Source organism: Vanellus vanellus (assembly GCF_965231255.1).
Source record: "Vanellus vanellus genome assembly, chromosome: 5".
Classification (NCBI taxonomy): Eukaryota; Metazoa; Chordata; class Aves; order Charadriiformes; family Charadriidae; genus Vanellus; species Vanellus vanellus.
The window spans coordinates 9,916,121-9,931,060 of record NC_138910.1 but is presented as its reverse complement, the minus strand read 5'-3'; the positions used below and the strand labels follow the sequence as shown (position 1 = coordinate 9,931,060).

At 40.2% G+C, this 14,940-nt stretch overlaps 1 protein-coding gene across 3 annotated transcripts in view; it reads right to left on the bottom strand.

Annotated features, from left to right (window-relative positions):
- The window catches only part of DPP10 (dipeptidyl peptidase like 10), a gene marked incomplete at its 5' end in the record, with an annotated part of 567,722 nt that overhangs the window by 40,853 nt on the left and 511,929 nt on the right, over positions 1 to 14,940 (bottom strand). For all 3 annotated transcript variants that reach the window (XM_082483840.1, XM_082483841.1, XM_082483839.1), the window contains 3 exons: positions 5,858 to 5,955; positions 9,370 to 9,524; positions 13,833 to 13,953. In XM_082483840.1, the coding sequence (XP_082339966.1) occupies positions 5,858 to 5,955; positions 9,370 to 9,524; positions 13,833 to 13,953 (374 nt within the window). The remainder of the gene's footprint in view (positions 1 to 5,857; positions 5,956 to 9,369; positions 9,525 to 13,832; positions 13,954 to 14,940) is intronic.

Here is a 14,940-nt window from a genome sequence, read left to right as displayed (position 1 = left end):
GATTATGAAAGAAATCTGCTCATAAGAATAGTTGGAAGACATTTAACATTTATGGCAATGGTAAAAGAAATCTTACTTCTGTTGATTGTTGTAATAGATTTGGATTTCAATAATAAATACAACAGGGTTCACCTGAAGAAAGCCAACCTACTATGCTCTACAATCTTGCTGGCAGGTTGCTATCAAAGAAGGTAAACAACAGAAACTGGCCCCATGCACAATGCTTTAGAATAGTTACTATATTCTTAAACTATTTATAATGTGTATTGAAAAGCACATGAGAATTTACAGATACTAACAGAAAATGTCACTCTCAGAAACACACATGGAGAACAACACAAATCGAGACACGACCTGCAAGGTAGCCAAGACAATTACAGTTTGTTAGTTTTTTGGTATACTATATGTGACTTTATGCATACACTGATGGAGATACTGCAGTTTTCTTCTGAGACTAAGCCACGTGTATTTGTGTGGAAGGAGCTTTTCTAGCTCCCCTTTCCATGGGTGCTGGTGGCCATCATCCTCGCCAGACTAACAAGCTCTGCTCCTCATTCCCTCACAGCCATGCAAGGAGACCATCTTGGTAGCCCACTGACAAAGTCTCATCGTCCCCCTTGAATCCCCAAATTGGCGTGGGTGATGCTCTGCCTTTACCGGAGAAGGACAGAGCAACCTCCCTCAGTCTGCTGACCGCACTCCTCCTAGAGCGGTCCAGCCTTGGTGACCATAAGCAGGTGCTGTTGTCTCCCTGTCAGCCCCAAACACAAACCCACGGTGGGACGGCTTGGCAGGCAGGTGGATCTCAGCCCCTGCTGACCCAGGGGCTTGTCCTGGCCCAAGCGCAGAACCCGCATTTCTTCCCACTGAACAGGGAAGGGAATAATCAATAAACACCTTGGCATTGTGTGGGAAAGCTTCAATAAAAGAAAGTCTGCGGACATATTTTTATCCTGTGGGCTTCGGCTGAACAGCTGATTACAGCCATTTGCTATAAGGTATGAAATAATCCTTTACATTAACCTTGTGAGATATGTATTGTTATTGCCAAGTTACAGAAGAGGGCAGGGGCAGAAGCGTGAAAGAAATGACTAAGTACAGCATATCTAAGAAAAGCTGAAAGAAAACCCCAGTCTTCTTAATATCAAATTGCACATACCCTCGATCTTTCCCATTTCCAGTCATATCAAATAATCAAATAAGCTTTCTATTCCAAAGCAAGGCTCAGATAAACCGGCTGCTAGAAGTATAAACCCAACCTTCCTAGATTCAAAAGGTGAAGTACAGAAATATCCAAATAATTTTGTTGATTTGGAAATGCGTGGATAAGAAAACCATTGATGAGGCTTGTAAGAGCATTATTTGAATTTATACAAACTCAATTGTTTAAGTTTTTTTCAGTTCCATTACAAAAGATGAATTAAAATCAGTAAAAAATATTTCAATTTGCCATACAAAGTCAAAAGGGTCTGACTGTATATTCCAGTATCTTTAAAAGCAGGTTTATATGAAATGAGAATGTGGACATCTAGCATTTTTTCAGGAATTTAAATACTACTGGAAAAATTAAGAAAAAGGACTGACTTAATTTCTTATACTGCATTTTAAAACTACCTGGTGAGTAGTGGCCGGGAACCGTGCAGAGCCAACGCAGGCTGCTCACTGTGGCTGAGAATGGGGAAAGCAGTGGATGACCCCCACTCCGAGACTTTCAAGAGCCAATACAGTTCTAGCAGAAACATCTTTTCATCATGTATGGAAGCACAGCTCTACTCTAATAACTGAACTGCGACTTCTTTCATATGTTGTTTCACTTTTTCTCTGTCTTAGCCATTTCCAAAAAAAAGGAATTTTTCTGCCTGACAGGTCTAAATTTAAGCATGGGTTTTGAAAAAGCAGCCTATATAATTTCTTAATATCATATTACTATCTTATATCTTAATATCACCAGTTACATGATTCTTCAGGTATCTTAAGTTAGAGTGCTTTGAACTGACCACGTGCACACCGTATCACTTTTTCAGGATTTGCAGCAGAAGATGACTACTAGCTTTCCAACTGCAACTCGGGAGCGAGCAGTGTGTGAATCACAGAATCATACGATCGTCTAGGTTGGAAGGGACCTTTAAGATCATCGAGTCCAACCATTAACCTAACACTGCCAAAACCACCACTAAACCATGTCCCTCAGCACCACATATACCTGCCTTTAAATACATCCAGGGATGGCGATTCCACCACCTCCCTGGGCAGCCTGTTCCAATGCTTGATAACCCTTCCAGTGAAGAATTTTTTCCTAATATTCAATCTAAACCTTCCCTGGGGTAACTTGAGGCCATTTCCTCTTGTCCTATTACTTGTTACTTGGGAGAAGAGATCCATCCCCATCTCTCTACAACCTCCTTTCAGGGAGCTGTAGAGAGTGATAAGGTCTCCCCTCAGCCTCCTTTTCTCCAGGCTGAACCACCCCAGTTCCCTCAGCTGCTCCTTATATGACTTGTGCTCCAGACCCCTCACCAGCTTTGTTGCCCTTCTCTGGACACGTTCCAGCACCTAAACGTCTTTCTTGTAATGAGGGGCCCAAAACTAAACACAGTACTCGAGGTGGGGCCTCACCAGTGCTGAGTACAGTGGGACAATCACTTCCCTAGTCCGGCTCACCACACTATTCCTGATACAGGCCAGGATGCCATTGGCCATCTTGGCCACCTGGGCACACTGCCGGCTCATATTCAGCCGGCCGTCCACCAACACCCCCAGGGCCTTTTCTGCCGAGCATCTTTCCAGCCACTCCTCCCCAAGCCTGAAGCGCTGCATGGGGTTGTTGTGACCCAAGTGCAGGACCCGGCACTTGGCCTTATTGAACCTCATACCGTTGGCTTCGGCCCATCGATCCAGCCTGTCCAGATCCCTCTGTAGAGCAGAATGTACGCATATTTCATCGTACATATGTATTGGCTTTCTAGGACTAATAAGAAAAAACCCAGCAGTACAAAATCATGTTTGCCACTGAAGAAAACATAACGTAATTGTACACGTGGAATAGAAACACCAAGGGGGAAGCAGTAATTGCACAGAATACAACCACATGTTTAAAGGAAGACTTTCAGTCTTTTCGTGGCATTAACCGTGCACAGTAGATGGTAAATTTTTCCACAGAAGAAAAATTTCAGGAGTAAATTTACAACTCTTACTGCTATCTTTGTATCAGAATAACCTGACGAAAAATTGGGAAGTATTACTGAGCACCTTTATAGAATCACTACAAGAAGTAAATGAAGGCAGAACAATGAATTTAGTCAATCTTCCATCAAGTTCCCAGGTGGCCTAAATAGCGGAGAAACAGGTTTCTGTCTTCAGAGGTCCTGCACTGCACGCAATTTGGGGAGAGCTGAGAATCTGAATGTTACTTTTTACAGTTATAAATAAAAGAAACCCCATTCCCTCCCCATTTGTGTGATTTCTCTGTGTAGGAGTGAATCTCTCCCGTAACAGCAGTTGGTTATGACTTGTACAATATGTATTTCCAAAATGTTTCTGCCTTGAAAGATCCATAAAACTATATATGATGGTGTCCCATTCAATCTAATTCTGAACGTCTCCCATGACCTATGTACTGATGACTCCATCAAGAAACTGATTAGAAAGGCACTGAAAAAAAATTGACCGCTAAAAGTAGCTACTACTTTTATTCAAAAAGCTAATACTTCTTTAATAAAACCTTCCCAACCATTACAAACTCCAAAGATTCCCACTCTAGAAAGGCCTGTTCAAAGGTAATTCTTCATACCTGTATATATATAGATATAAGGAGAACGGTACGTTTGGATTGATGACCAGTGTGATGACTGACTGCTACTCAAATCCAGACTCAGAATGCAAGATTTACAGCATACTTGGCTCACAACTACACAATCTTCCTAAATTTTACAGCACCGACATTATACCTTAATAGGCAGAATTAAGATGAAACTAAGTTTTTTCCAGGTTTAAATAGTTTCACTTAGTCTCTGATATGGCAGCGAAACAGAATTTTAAACGTGACTATTATTTCAATTAAACAGCAACAATATCTTTATCAAGGACTCAAAAATCTGGAAAGAGGCACCTTAAGGCTCACCAAAGAAATTCCACAAATTGAACTATTGCTAGCCTTCAGCTTCAAGATGCAAAAAAGGTTTTAAGATACCAATATTCATTCATTTGATCCACTTTTATTTTCGATACGCTGGGAAGCAACAATGAATCTGAAAAATCTCGGGTGAAACCATAACATCTGAACATTATCAATATTTTTTTTTCTTGGGGACTTACACATTGCTTTCTCATTTCACTTCTTCACAACTTCTGACATTTAAAGGACAACTGTAATGTTGTTTAAGAGAGTTAAGATGCTAATCGCAATGGCAAGGAATCTCTTTCAGATCTTAAGCTATCACTTAAATTAATGAAGGGTTAGTAAGCAGCAAGAGATTTTATTATGTTTTTCAGTAGTGGCCCATCAACAGAAAGAAAATACTTCAAAAAGCACAAAACATTCAAAATCACTCCCTTCACTAACAGTCAGTACACATTCCAGCTGACATAAATAACTGCAAGGCATAATTCACTATTAAGTTACTCCTGCAATTAATTCGGGTACCTCAGTTTGCGTAGAAGAGAGCTATGCCAGCTTAAAATTGGTTACAATGGTTGTGAAACAGTACCCACGTTAACACCTCGATTGTTTTGGGAACAATTACCAAAAAATCTTTTGGGTTTTGTAGGAACTGCAAAACCAATAAGTATATTCAGAGAGGTGTTTTTAGCTTGAGGTAGCTTTATGGTTGCCAATCCTTTCCACGTCCTTCCCCATCTGAAAATGCCTTGAGCGAAGAGAGGAATTTGCATGTCCCTGGCACTGAGACTGCAGCCAGATCTGGACTGTGGTTACACTTTTATTGTTATTATTACCTATATGATATAATAATTTAGGGTTAGAAGATCATGAGCGTGTGCACTGAAACCACAATGGGGATTTAATCAACACAACCGCAATTCTACAAACTGGAATACGATATATGGGAATATATGGGAAGGGATGAAAATTTTCTTGCCCTTAAACAAAATTTTCAAGGCATCTCAAGTGAGGACAGATAACCAGAAGCTCAGCTTAAGGTAGTAACTTTAGCAGGAGGGTCACCAGTTGCAGCCAGATCTCAGTTCTTCAGCCCCAAAGTCAAAGGGACTGCTAAATTAGCTCAGCAGTTCTGAAGCAGTTTCTCCTCGAAAACGCAGCAGAGCCCTTCTCAGTCTATGTGACCTGGTGGCATCGCATCTCACCTTCTGTCACCTCACCGCATCTGTCAGCCATGATGAGAAATGAAACTTCTCGTAACCTACTGGATTTGAAAATTTCAGAATATTGCTCTCTAAACGAGGGAACACCCTGATCGTGTGCTCTGTGCGTTTGTAATGCACTTCTGTATTCAGCAATCTCATTTCAGAAACCGAAGGCAACGAGTTGGCAGACAGCAAGGAAAGGCTGGGAGCGAAAGCAGTAGCAACCTCAGAAGCAGGGCAATGTTCAGCCCCTTTGACCATAGTTTAGGATTGTTAATTTCAAGTAGTTCAAGCAAATTTGAGCTACTCAGGACATAAGACATAAGCAAATCTCAGATCCCCGTGATTTTTAAGAGGAGCATCAATCTAATACAGCTGTATTTTATTTTATCATCATTATGTTCAGCCACGGGAACAGAGATCAAGTGCATTCCAGTCAAAGATAAGTGTTTTGCTGAGGTAAAAAGGCAACCGTTAGCTTGAGAGACAGTCAGGTTAAATTAAACATGAGTTTCAAAACAATGAAATTATATACCTTGATTTAAAGCTGTCAGGTGGCATCAGTTCCAGTGTATGTGCCGGTCCGTACAGATTAACTACAAACAGCTTTACTGTTGGGTTTGTTTGACCTGCCTTTGAAAAAAAGACAATAGGAGCTTTAGAGGCACCCAATCAATGACTGCTAAATAGAATCACTCATTAACATAATTCATTATATTTATAATAACAAGAAATTATTACAGTGTAAAAATCTTAAATTTTAAAAATTGATTTCACAGCCGTATGAATTACATGGTTTAAAAAATTAAGTATGAATTGAGTAATTCTCTCACTGCCCTTTACCCATGGCAGACCTTCCCGTGCAGAGCAAGAGACCAACACTAGAAGTGGTTTGGCCCAGTTCAGTAAAGTCAGCTGCAAAAACACAGCCAGTTCCCAAACCAGCTGTCAAACCCAGCCTCCAGCAAAGTCTTTTCCAGACACTGCTGCTCCTTCTTCCAAAAAGCTGTCCTGTATCTGGGATAACATTACTCCTCTTTCTTTAGCGGTTTCCCCCAGGCTTCCTTCCCCGGCTTGCTGAGATGGAAACCTCTATTTTTGGCCCTGTTCAGGACCCAGCTGCTTCAGCAGGCCAGCTCTAAGAGAAACAAAATTCTTGGTGTTGCTAAAGGGGAATAAAATGGCAGTTTGATACATATCCACTGGGAAGGGTCTGATAAACCCTAAGGATCTACAGGAAGCTGGGATTTGTCCTTCTCCGAGCAACATGGCTCATCACCAAGGGAGGTTCCTGAGAGGAAGCAAAAGGACCGAAGACAGACGGCAGGGCTCTGCAGGGCTGGCGACTGGCCCCCCATCCCTGTCCCAGCCATATCATATTCCAGCTTCTTTGTCGTGTACGGCACAGGAGTCACACAACACTATATAGCACCCTGGGGATACGGGGGCTGCAAAGCGTGTCTCTCAAGGGGGCCGACTCCTGTTTAGTATTGGAAGGATGAAGTAACATCACTGATTCTGCAGATTTAATCATAATAAACTACAAAGCTGTATATCTGGCTCTTCACAGGGGTATTTAGAAATGCAAAATAGCTTGGCTGAAATACACCCACAAATTCCCTTTAGAAATTGGAAATATCTCAAAACATAGTCTGAATGCTGTATCCACTCATTTCTGAGTGGTATGGGGGACGAGAAAGTGACGTTTGTGTATTTTTACCAGTGCTAAAAAAAAGTTTTGAAAATGGATTTAATTAGACTCCTGGAATTATTTTTTTTTTATATATACAAACTTTTACGTTTGCCTCAAAAGCAACGTGGTCTTTCACAGACATCCTGTGCATGAACATGGCTTATGCAAATGCAAAACTGGAAGAAAACCACTGAAAGATCAAGTCCTTGGGACGCAAGTGCAGTCTCCGTATATCATTTGGACCTTACACTGACCGCACAGTGGTATCCAAGTACTCTCCCTGGGAGGGCTGCCATGAGTAATTACTATCCAGCGTGAGCGTGAGATGTAGAGAGACACTCCAAAGCGTGCCTTCACAGCGGGCATGGCCAGATCCGTCCTAGCCCCTGAACACGAAGCGCAGAAGCGCAGCACCACCCCAGTTCTGGAATCACCAGCCCTGCTCCAGACCCGGCAGAGGGGTCTCTGGGGCACGGGCAGCACTCATGGTGGGCAGCCAGCCCGAGCTGGTGTCCATTCAGGGCTGTACCGCCCCAACCTACGGTCTCTGCTACGAATATCCACGGTGTGTCCTACTCTGCTCCACGGAGAGGTCTGAGCTAGAGCTCTACAGCAGTGGCTTCTGGCTCAGTAGAAGGTCTGTCCTATAGCCGGGGAGGTGCCGCGGTCACAGCGGGGCGAACATCGAACACTCCCCCAGCCTGCAGTGGACTCGGGCAGCCGAAGGCGCTTTTTCTACCCAAGTAGGAAACTCTCGCATCCCCACACCTCTCCCTCAACAGTGAACAGCCTCAACTCCTCCACCACTCGGGGTCCTCACGGCAAGCTAAATAGCATAAATGTTGTATAATACCTCAAACATTTGTACAGTAGTGCAAGAACCTTTTACATTGAAATCTTACTTTGTTCTCAATGTATTTAACAAAATTTAAACTGCCTTTTTAATTTTTTTTTTTTTTTAAGAATACAGTCTCCATATATGACATGTACACAGATATGCATGTTCCAGTATTCAAAAACAGATGAGGCTGTCATTTTATTTTTTAATCATGGATATAATTTTCTCCAATAGTTTCACTCTATAATAAAAAAACAACCCTTTTTGTTTTCATCTCTGTTGCTATACCGCAAGCTTCATTAACAATTAATGATGTTTAACGGGTAGCTAAATTGGTATTAAAAGGAGACATTAAATAAAGATAATGTTTTTTCTTTAATGAAATTACTGAAGTCGTATTGTGTATCACTTTTATGCTGAATTGCTAACGAAATGGAATTTTTCATTTCTTGTTTACAAAGCTGACTTTAAAAATATTCCTTATTTTTTTCTTTGCTTTGTCACTGAAGGTCTTTTGCAGTGCAAATACGTAAACTACCTCTAAAAATTCTGTTAATTCATTATTTCAGAGTATTACTTCATAGCACAAATACATTATATCATGCATGTTATTGTTTCTTAGTACCTGCTACTGTCTAACTGTCCATCCACATTAAGAATAACGGGTCATCTCCAAAAAACAGTAGCAAGAATGTGGGAACAGTGATAGTTCCTAAAGCCCTCAATGAACTTCCTTTGAAATGTCAAAGGAGTACCACGTACGTGGACCTACATATCCTGTCAGAGAGGAACTCAGGCTTTTTGAAACTGCACGCAAGGGGTGGATAAACCGATAACTTGGAAGATAATACCAGCGCTGGAGCTCAGCAGAAAACTGGCAGCGAGGGAGGCACCTAATCAGGAAATCCCCAGAAAATGAGGAGTGATTTCAGACATTATCCCTGCCTGGGCTGCTCTGTCACTTTCCAACAGGAATCTAAAAACCCTTCTCTAAATCTTCTGAAACTCAGTGATAGCTCTATTTTCTTATATATATATATTTTTTTTTTTTTTTTCTCATTTTGATGGCCAGGAAAAGATTTTACTGTGCCTTATCTTATCCAAGGCCAGTCTTTCACATTTATTAATAACAGTATAATTTACTGAGATCTATACAACTCCCTGCACTCTGCACGCAGCGTCTATGACTCCAGTGCAGTTGTGACAGTATCTTTTTTTTCCGTGCAGTCCTTCAAACATATTACCCTTCTCTCAGGAGTGGTGGATTGATTTTACCAGCCGTATATCAATGATGAAATTACTATGAAACAGCCTGTCTGCTGTTCCCTCACCCAGTAGTTTCTTTCCAGCAAAAGGTGTTACAGTCGGCTGAAAAAAAAAAGTAATTAATATTTCCTGAAAAGCAACATGAACAAACTCAGCATCTCTTACTGTCTAGAAACACTCCTTCCATACGGTTGGATACTCTCACTGCACAAGGAAGAGGAGGTGGGGGCTGCACTCACACTCATCTTACCTTAGGATACGGATATTGTTTTCCTTTTGGATACAGGCCTCCAGTAAACCTGGGAATAACCATGTTCGGTACCAGGGTGTCATTTATGGTCAGGAATGCCAGTCTTTCACCGTCTGGAGACCACCAGTGGGCAACGTGAGAATGAAGAAGTTCCTCTGCAAAACCAGATCTCCTTAGGGTCCATAAAAATAACTATCACATAGTTTCCAGTTCATTCAGCTGGCACTGATTCGTTCTTTCTGTGCCTACTTGAAACGCATTTGTCGTAATTTCAGTAATTTCACGTTATCCTGGGTTGAATGTTTGGATAACAAGGCATATCAAAAGACCAAACTTTAACCATTTTCCTCAAATGAATACTTTCATTGACGTCAATAAATCATTTAAACGCGAAACATGATTGTAACTGCCATATGTTTACTTCTATTGCATTCCATTAAATGTGTTTAATTAATTTTGAAACGATTTGGACCAGGTTTTTTTAGGATTGTCAATCTTTCCTTTTTTCTTTTAATATAAAACTGTAGTATACCTGATTTCTCTGAGCTGGGGCAGCTGGTAACATGCAGATCCTCACACAGTCAAATCTATGTAATCATTTTTGGAGTGCAGTTATTTCGGCTTTCTTGTCTCAGTCTAACGGTCAGCTTTAAAGTTCAGTTTAATGTAATTTCTTGACAATCCAAACAAAAATTTTTATTTTTATCCAAATTTTATTTGATTTCCAAATGAAAGTAATTCTTCAAAATGTCACGCAATGTTTTCTTACATTTATTGTCATTGCACTTCATATTAGAAAGAAACAAAGCAGAAACTCACCCTGTACAGGTCTTCTGCATTCCACTTGTGAAAAGATTTGGATTTTCTGAATTACATATTTGATATGTTGACTTGTTTGGTAAGCATTTTGGATTTAAATTTGAAGAATTTGGCCAGAAACCTAATTGAGAATAATATACTAATGGGACCAAAGGCCTGACTGCATACCTAATTTAAGAGCCCACCTAGAAAACTACTTAAATTGTCAATGGAGGCTCTCCAAGATGCTAATCAAACTCTAAGTTTTGAAACGGCTTAATGGGTTGAATTATCTAAGGTTAGGTGCAATGAAGCTGGGACCTATATTCAAAGTCTTATATTCTGTGTCACGCTTCTCTCCCTGGCTGGGTAACTAAAACCTTTTACACAGGAGAACAGCAGAGAATGAACGGTGAATATCAGATAGCAAAAATCACAACTGTGTTTGTTTTAAAATATTACTGTTTGCATTCAAACAAGGTTATTCACACAAAGAAAAGCTATTCCCAAATGCTTCTGTAAGGTAAAATGCTAATAACAAACTAATGCAAATAATAAAACAAATGAGGTCAAAAGGAGGAACAGTTCTCAATTCAACTGAAAATCTCTTAAATTTACCTGGACAATGTTCAGCCCGCTCAGCTTCTGATGCTATTAAAAACACTACTGAAAGTAGAGGACTGATCTAACTTAAACAATGGTTAATGGCAAAGAAGCAGTATATTCATCTATGCCAACAGACACTGACTGATGTCCTCCAACGTGTACAGACAGAATTCCTTTTTACCTTGGCTTTAATCATCTATATTGTGGAGAAGAGCCCACTGCCTGCCTGCCTGCCTGCATCCCTGGGAACCCAGAGAGTTCTCTGTAAGTCAGGAAATACAACAACTGTTTGGGAGAGGGATTAAAAAACTTTGAAAAGAATGGGCAAAATCACTTAAGGAAGGCTTTACAACATAACATGCATCAGGATGAAGGCTTTGGGATGAATATCATCTCTCAAACCATTTCAGAAACATTCTAGTCCCAGACTGGACACTTTTTGCTTTTCTTTCTCCTGACAAAGATACACGTATAGTTGTAGAGACAGGGAGTAAGAAGAACAAACTGGGGCAGCAGCTGATGTGGAAATGTAAGATATTTAGACGAATATGCCTGGCTTCCTTTTCAAAAAAGGAGAAGCAGGCTCATGGCCCTTTTGGAAATCAGCCCTGTATGAGACCTGTGTATCCATGCGTTAAGAGGCAAAAATCACCCACAGCATATATGAAGAGTTCTGCGTTTTGTTGTCAGCTTAAGAAGTTCTATGAAGCTTTAAAGCCTTTCAGTCCCCAAATATTAATTAATAAAATATGTCTGTAGGAATGATGGACACACACAGAGAAGCAGGAGCATAACCTCAGACAAGCATCATTGCCGTTATTGAGCTAGCTGCTCCTGTTCTTTCCAAGTTACCCTGTTTTCTTTTTCTGTTCATCATGAAAATATGAAGCTTAAAGGAACAGTCATCTGCTTTATCAACAGCATTGTTCATCTTTAAAACGAACGAAGTGACAAAAAATCCACATCAACCTCAGATACTGTTTCTGAGACACACAGGTAAGCTGAAATATAAAAAAAAAAAAAAATCAACACGGAGGCCAAAATTGTACAAACCCCTTGACATTTTTTTTGTTTAAAATATGTCTTCCATCTGTGTAATTCTCTAGGTGGGATCTACTCCATCCCCTCCAGACAGCTCAAATAAACCACCTGGCAAACAGAACTGATCAGTTGCATTAGGTAACCTTTCATGGTCCCTTCCAGCCAGAATTATCCTATGATATCCTTATGATCCTTTGCAGACTAGGAAGGAATGTTTTTTAAAGAAACTCATATTACATGTTGTTCTGCGGAATAGATCCTTCTTTATACGTCGTTCACTGCAGCTCCACGCTGCACCCAGCTGCACCCCAAAGAGAGGAGAAACACAGGCTGCCCTCTTCTCAACAGCTGTCCTCAAAATGCTTGCGGAATGGGAGCCAAATCGCCCTGTTGCATCCATGACTGTAATTCTTATCTTACTAACTTCACTTTGCTTTAGCAAAAACTCGATATACTATATCAACTTCAATAAGCTATATATGCTTAAATTCTTCAATTTGCATGCAGTCATGTTAGATTTAAAGAATATGAAGTGTATATAAAACTATATTCCACTCCAAAGATGTCCTTTGCTGCCACATTAAAACATTTCAACACATTAATCGAAACCTTGGAAGTGGGTAATTATCAGGCACACACATTTATGTGGCTAAGGGATGTAAACTACCATTCTAATTTCAGAGTTTACTTGGGCAAAGATTTTAAAAAAATCCCCATGTGAGAGCTATCTGCTCCGAACTACTGCAATGCCACGAGGTAAGGATAGACCTTTTCTAAGGATCCCATTGAAGCTCCTTGCTGTATGGCATAACACCATTCCTAAAAAACCGCTGCCATTCAGAACTCTGCCTCGGAGAAGTTCTATATTTCAGGTAACTGCGTAGTTAACACTGAGATATTTGTCCGTAAAATTCAGGAGTCCCATAGGAAAAATAACTGAGTTGTGTATTAATTTTAACCTCTTGTACCAAGGTGGATAGTCTGCTCCCCCCTTTTTTTTTTTTTTTTTTTTTTTTTTTTAATTTATCATTATGTTAAAAGCAGTTTGGGTGCAGAGGGAAACATTCTGTGGTGCTAAGCAGAAGATGGCTTCAGAAGCCAGAGGATATCACAGACTGAGTTGTCCTCCACTCCATTTTGGCACTGCTTGCCAGCAACAGCAAGTTTTCCAGGAGTCTAGCCCAGGTTGATTTAAGCAAAAAAAAGTAGCAGCCACTGTTGAGGCAACAGTATGACACCTTTAGATCTTGTCAAAACACTCAAATTGGATTCAGGCATGTTCTTACAGCCAAGCACAACATTACTGCCCGGTTTGAGGGGTGGAGTCTCTCCCGAGTCATGATAACACACAGCACACCAACCACCACTGAGGCTGAAGGAGAGGCACCGATTAAAAAAAAAAAAAAAAAAAAAAAGCGAGGCACCGGGCACTATCATCTTTCATCACCTTTCACTGTGTATCCAGCAGTAAAAAAGAAAACGTAGCCAATTCTGCTTCTAACGCTACGATTCTTCTGTGCCGCCTTCTATTGGGATGCGTTAACTGTAACCAGATCCACACTGTTGTTCAGACAAGCAACAAACTGAGTCGTTTCCCTCCTCACCTGTGTTGTAAACCCAGAATAGCTCCAAAGGTATGAATGAGTTATTCCAGATAAGCAAATCATACAGGGTGTTTAGTTTTATTTGCAATGCCAGCCCCACTGAAGTCGGTAGTAAAATCCCACATCAAGATTTCACTACTACAGCATTTTTTTTTACATACTACCAAGTGTTCATAATACATTTGATACGTTCTGGTTGAAAATACATTCCTCCTCAGAAAATATTGTTATATGCAAAACCGCAGTCAATACAAAGTATGACTAGACACAAAGGCAATCTTGCAAGAAAATGGGAAGGCAAAGAAGCAAAAACAACCTTAGATAGCATTTTCCGAAATGAATAGATTTGTGCTGTTGGGTCTGTACAAGAATCTCTCATCTGTTTTAATAAACAGATATATTTGTCCAGCTTACCTTCATATAACCAGTCTGCAATTCCATTAAAAATAATTCCTTCTTTTCCCGAAGATGTCAGGCGCAATGAGCTACTCTTTACATCAGGCTGATAGTAGATGTTATTTTCAAAAATATAAATCTGGGTAAGGTAAGAGGGATGGAGAGAAAAAAGAACATTTTGGTAGATACAAATGAACGCTCAGCAATGAATACAGAATTTCCTCAGGCTCAGAACAGTCTATAGTATTCTACAATTCAGCACGAGTCTTCACCAACGCTGGCTTCATATTTCCTTTTATTATCGATTTGGACAAACTAAGCAAACTTCTAATACTTATGCCTAGCCAAATTCTTCCTTTGAAATTGTCTTCCCAGTTGAAATGTTTCTATTCACTTTAAGAAATATTATTACATTCGTCAGAATCCTACAGAAGACGAGTTCTATAACAGTTGAATAGACAAAGAAACTTTCCATTAATTCCATTCTATCTTATACAATCATCTGTATTTCTAGCTGTGAAATTAGACACCTTTCTGCAAGTACATACAGCACAGTACACACATCATAAATGCAAGTTACAGCTTTATATCACGGTGTGGGAACTTACTGGAAAAGCAAAAATAAATAGCAGACCGCTGTTAACTTTTCTCAGCTTGCTGACGTTATTTCTGACTCTGATACGCCAACAGTTTACCTCGGGTGTGCTATATAAACGCCCTTCATTTTCAAGTCAAGGCTCCTCCTCCTTTTCCTGTGACTAACAGACCAGACAGACAGTCCCTTCCTCCTTCACTGCCACTTCTCAGCCCTCTCCGTTTTTCTTTCCCTGCTCACTATGGTGCAAACGATTTCAAGTTCACTCATTTTGTGAAGGCTGAGCTCCAGGCTCCATGACAAAGTGGACAAAGAAAGGCCAAAAAAAAACCCCAAAACCAACCAAACATAAACCAAATAAAAAAAAAAAAAAAGAAAAGAGAGAAAAAAAGAGAAAAAAAAAGGAAAAGAGGAAAAAGAGGAAAAAGAGGAAAAAGAGGAAAAAGAGGAAAAAGAGGAAAAAGAGGAAAAAGAGGAAAAAGAGGAAAAAGAGGAAAAAGAAAGGAGAGGAGGAGAGAAAAAAACAATAAA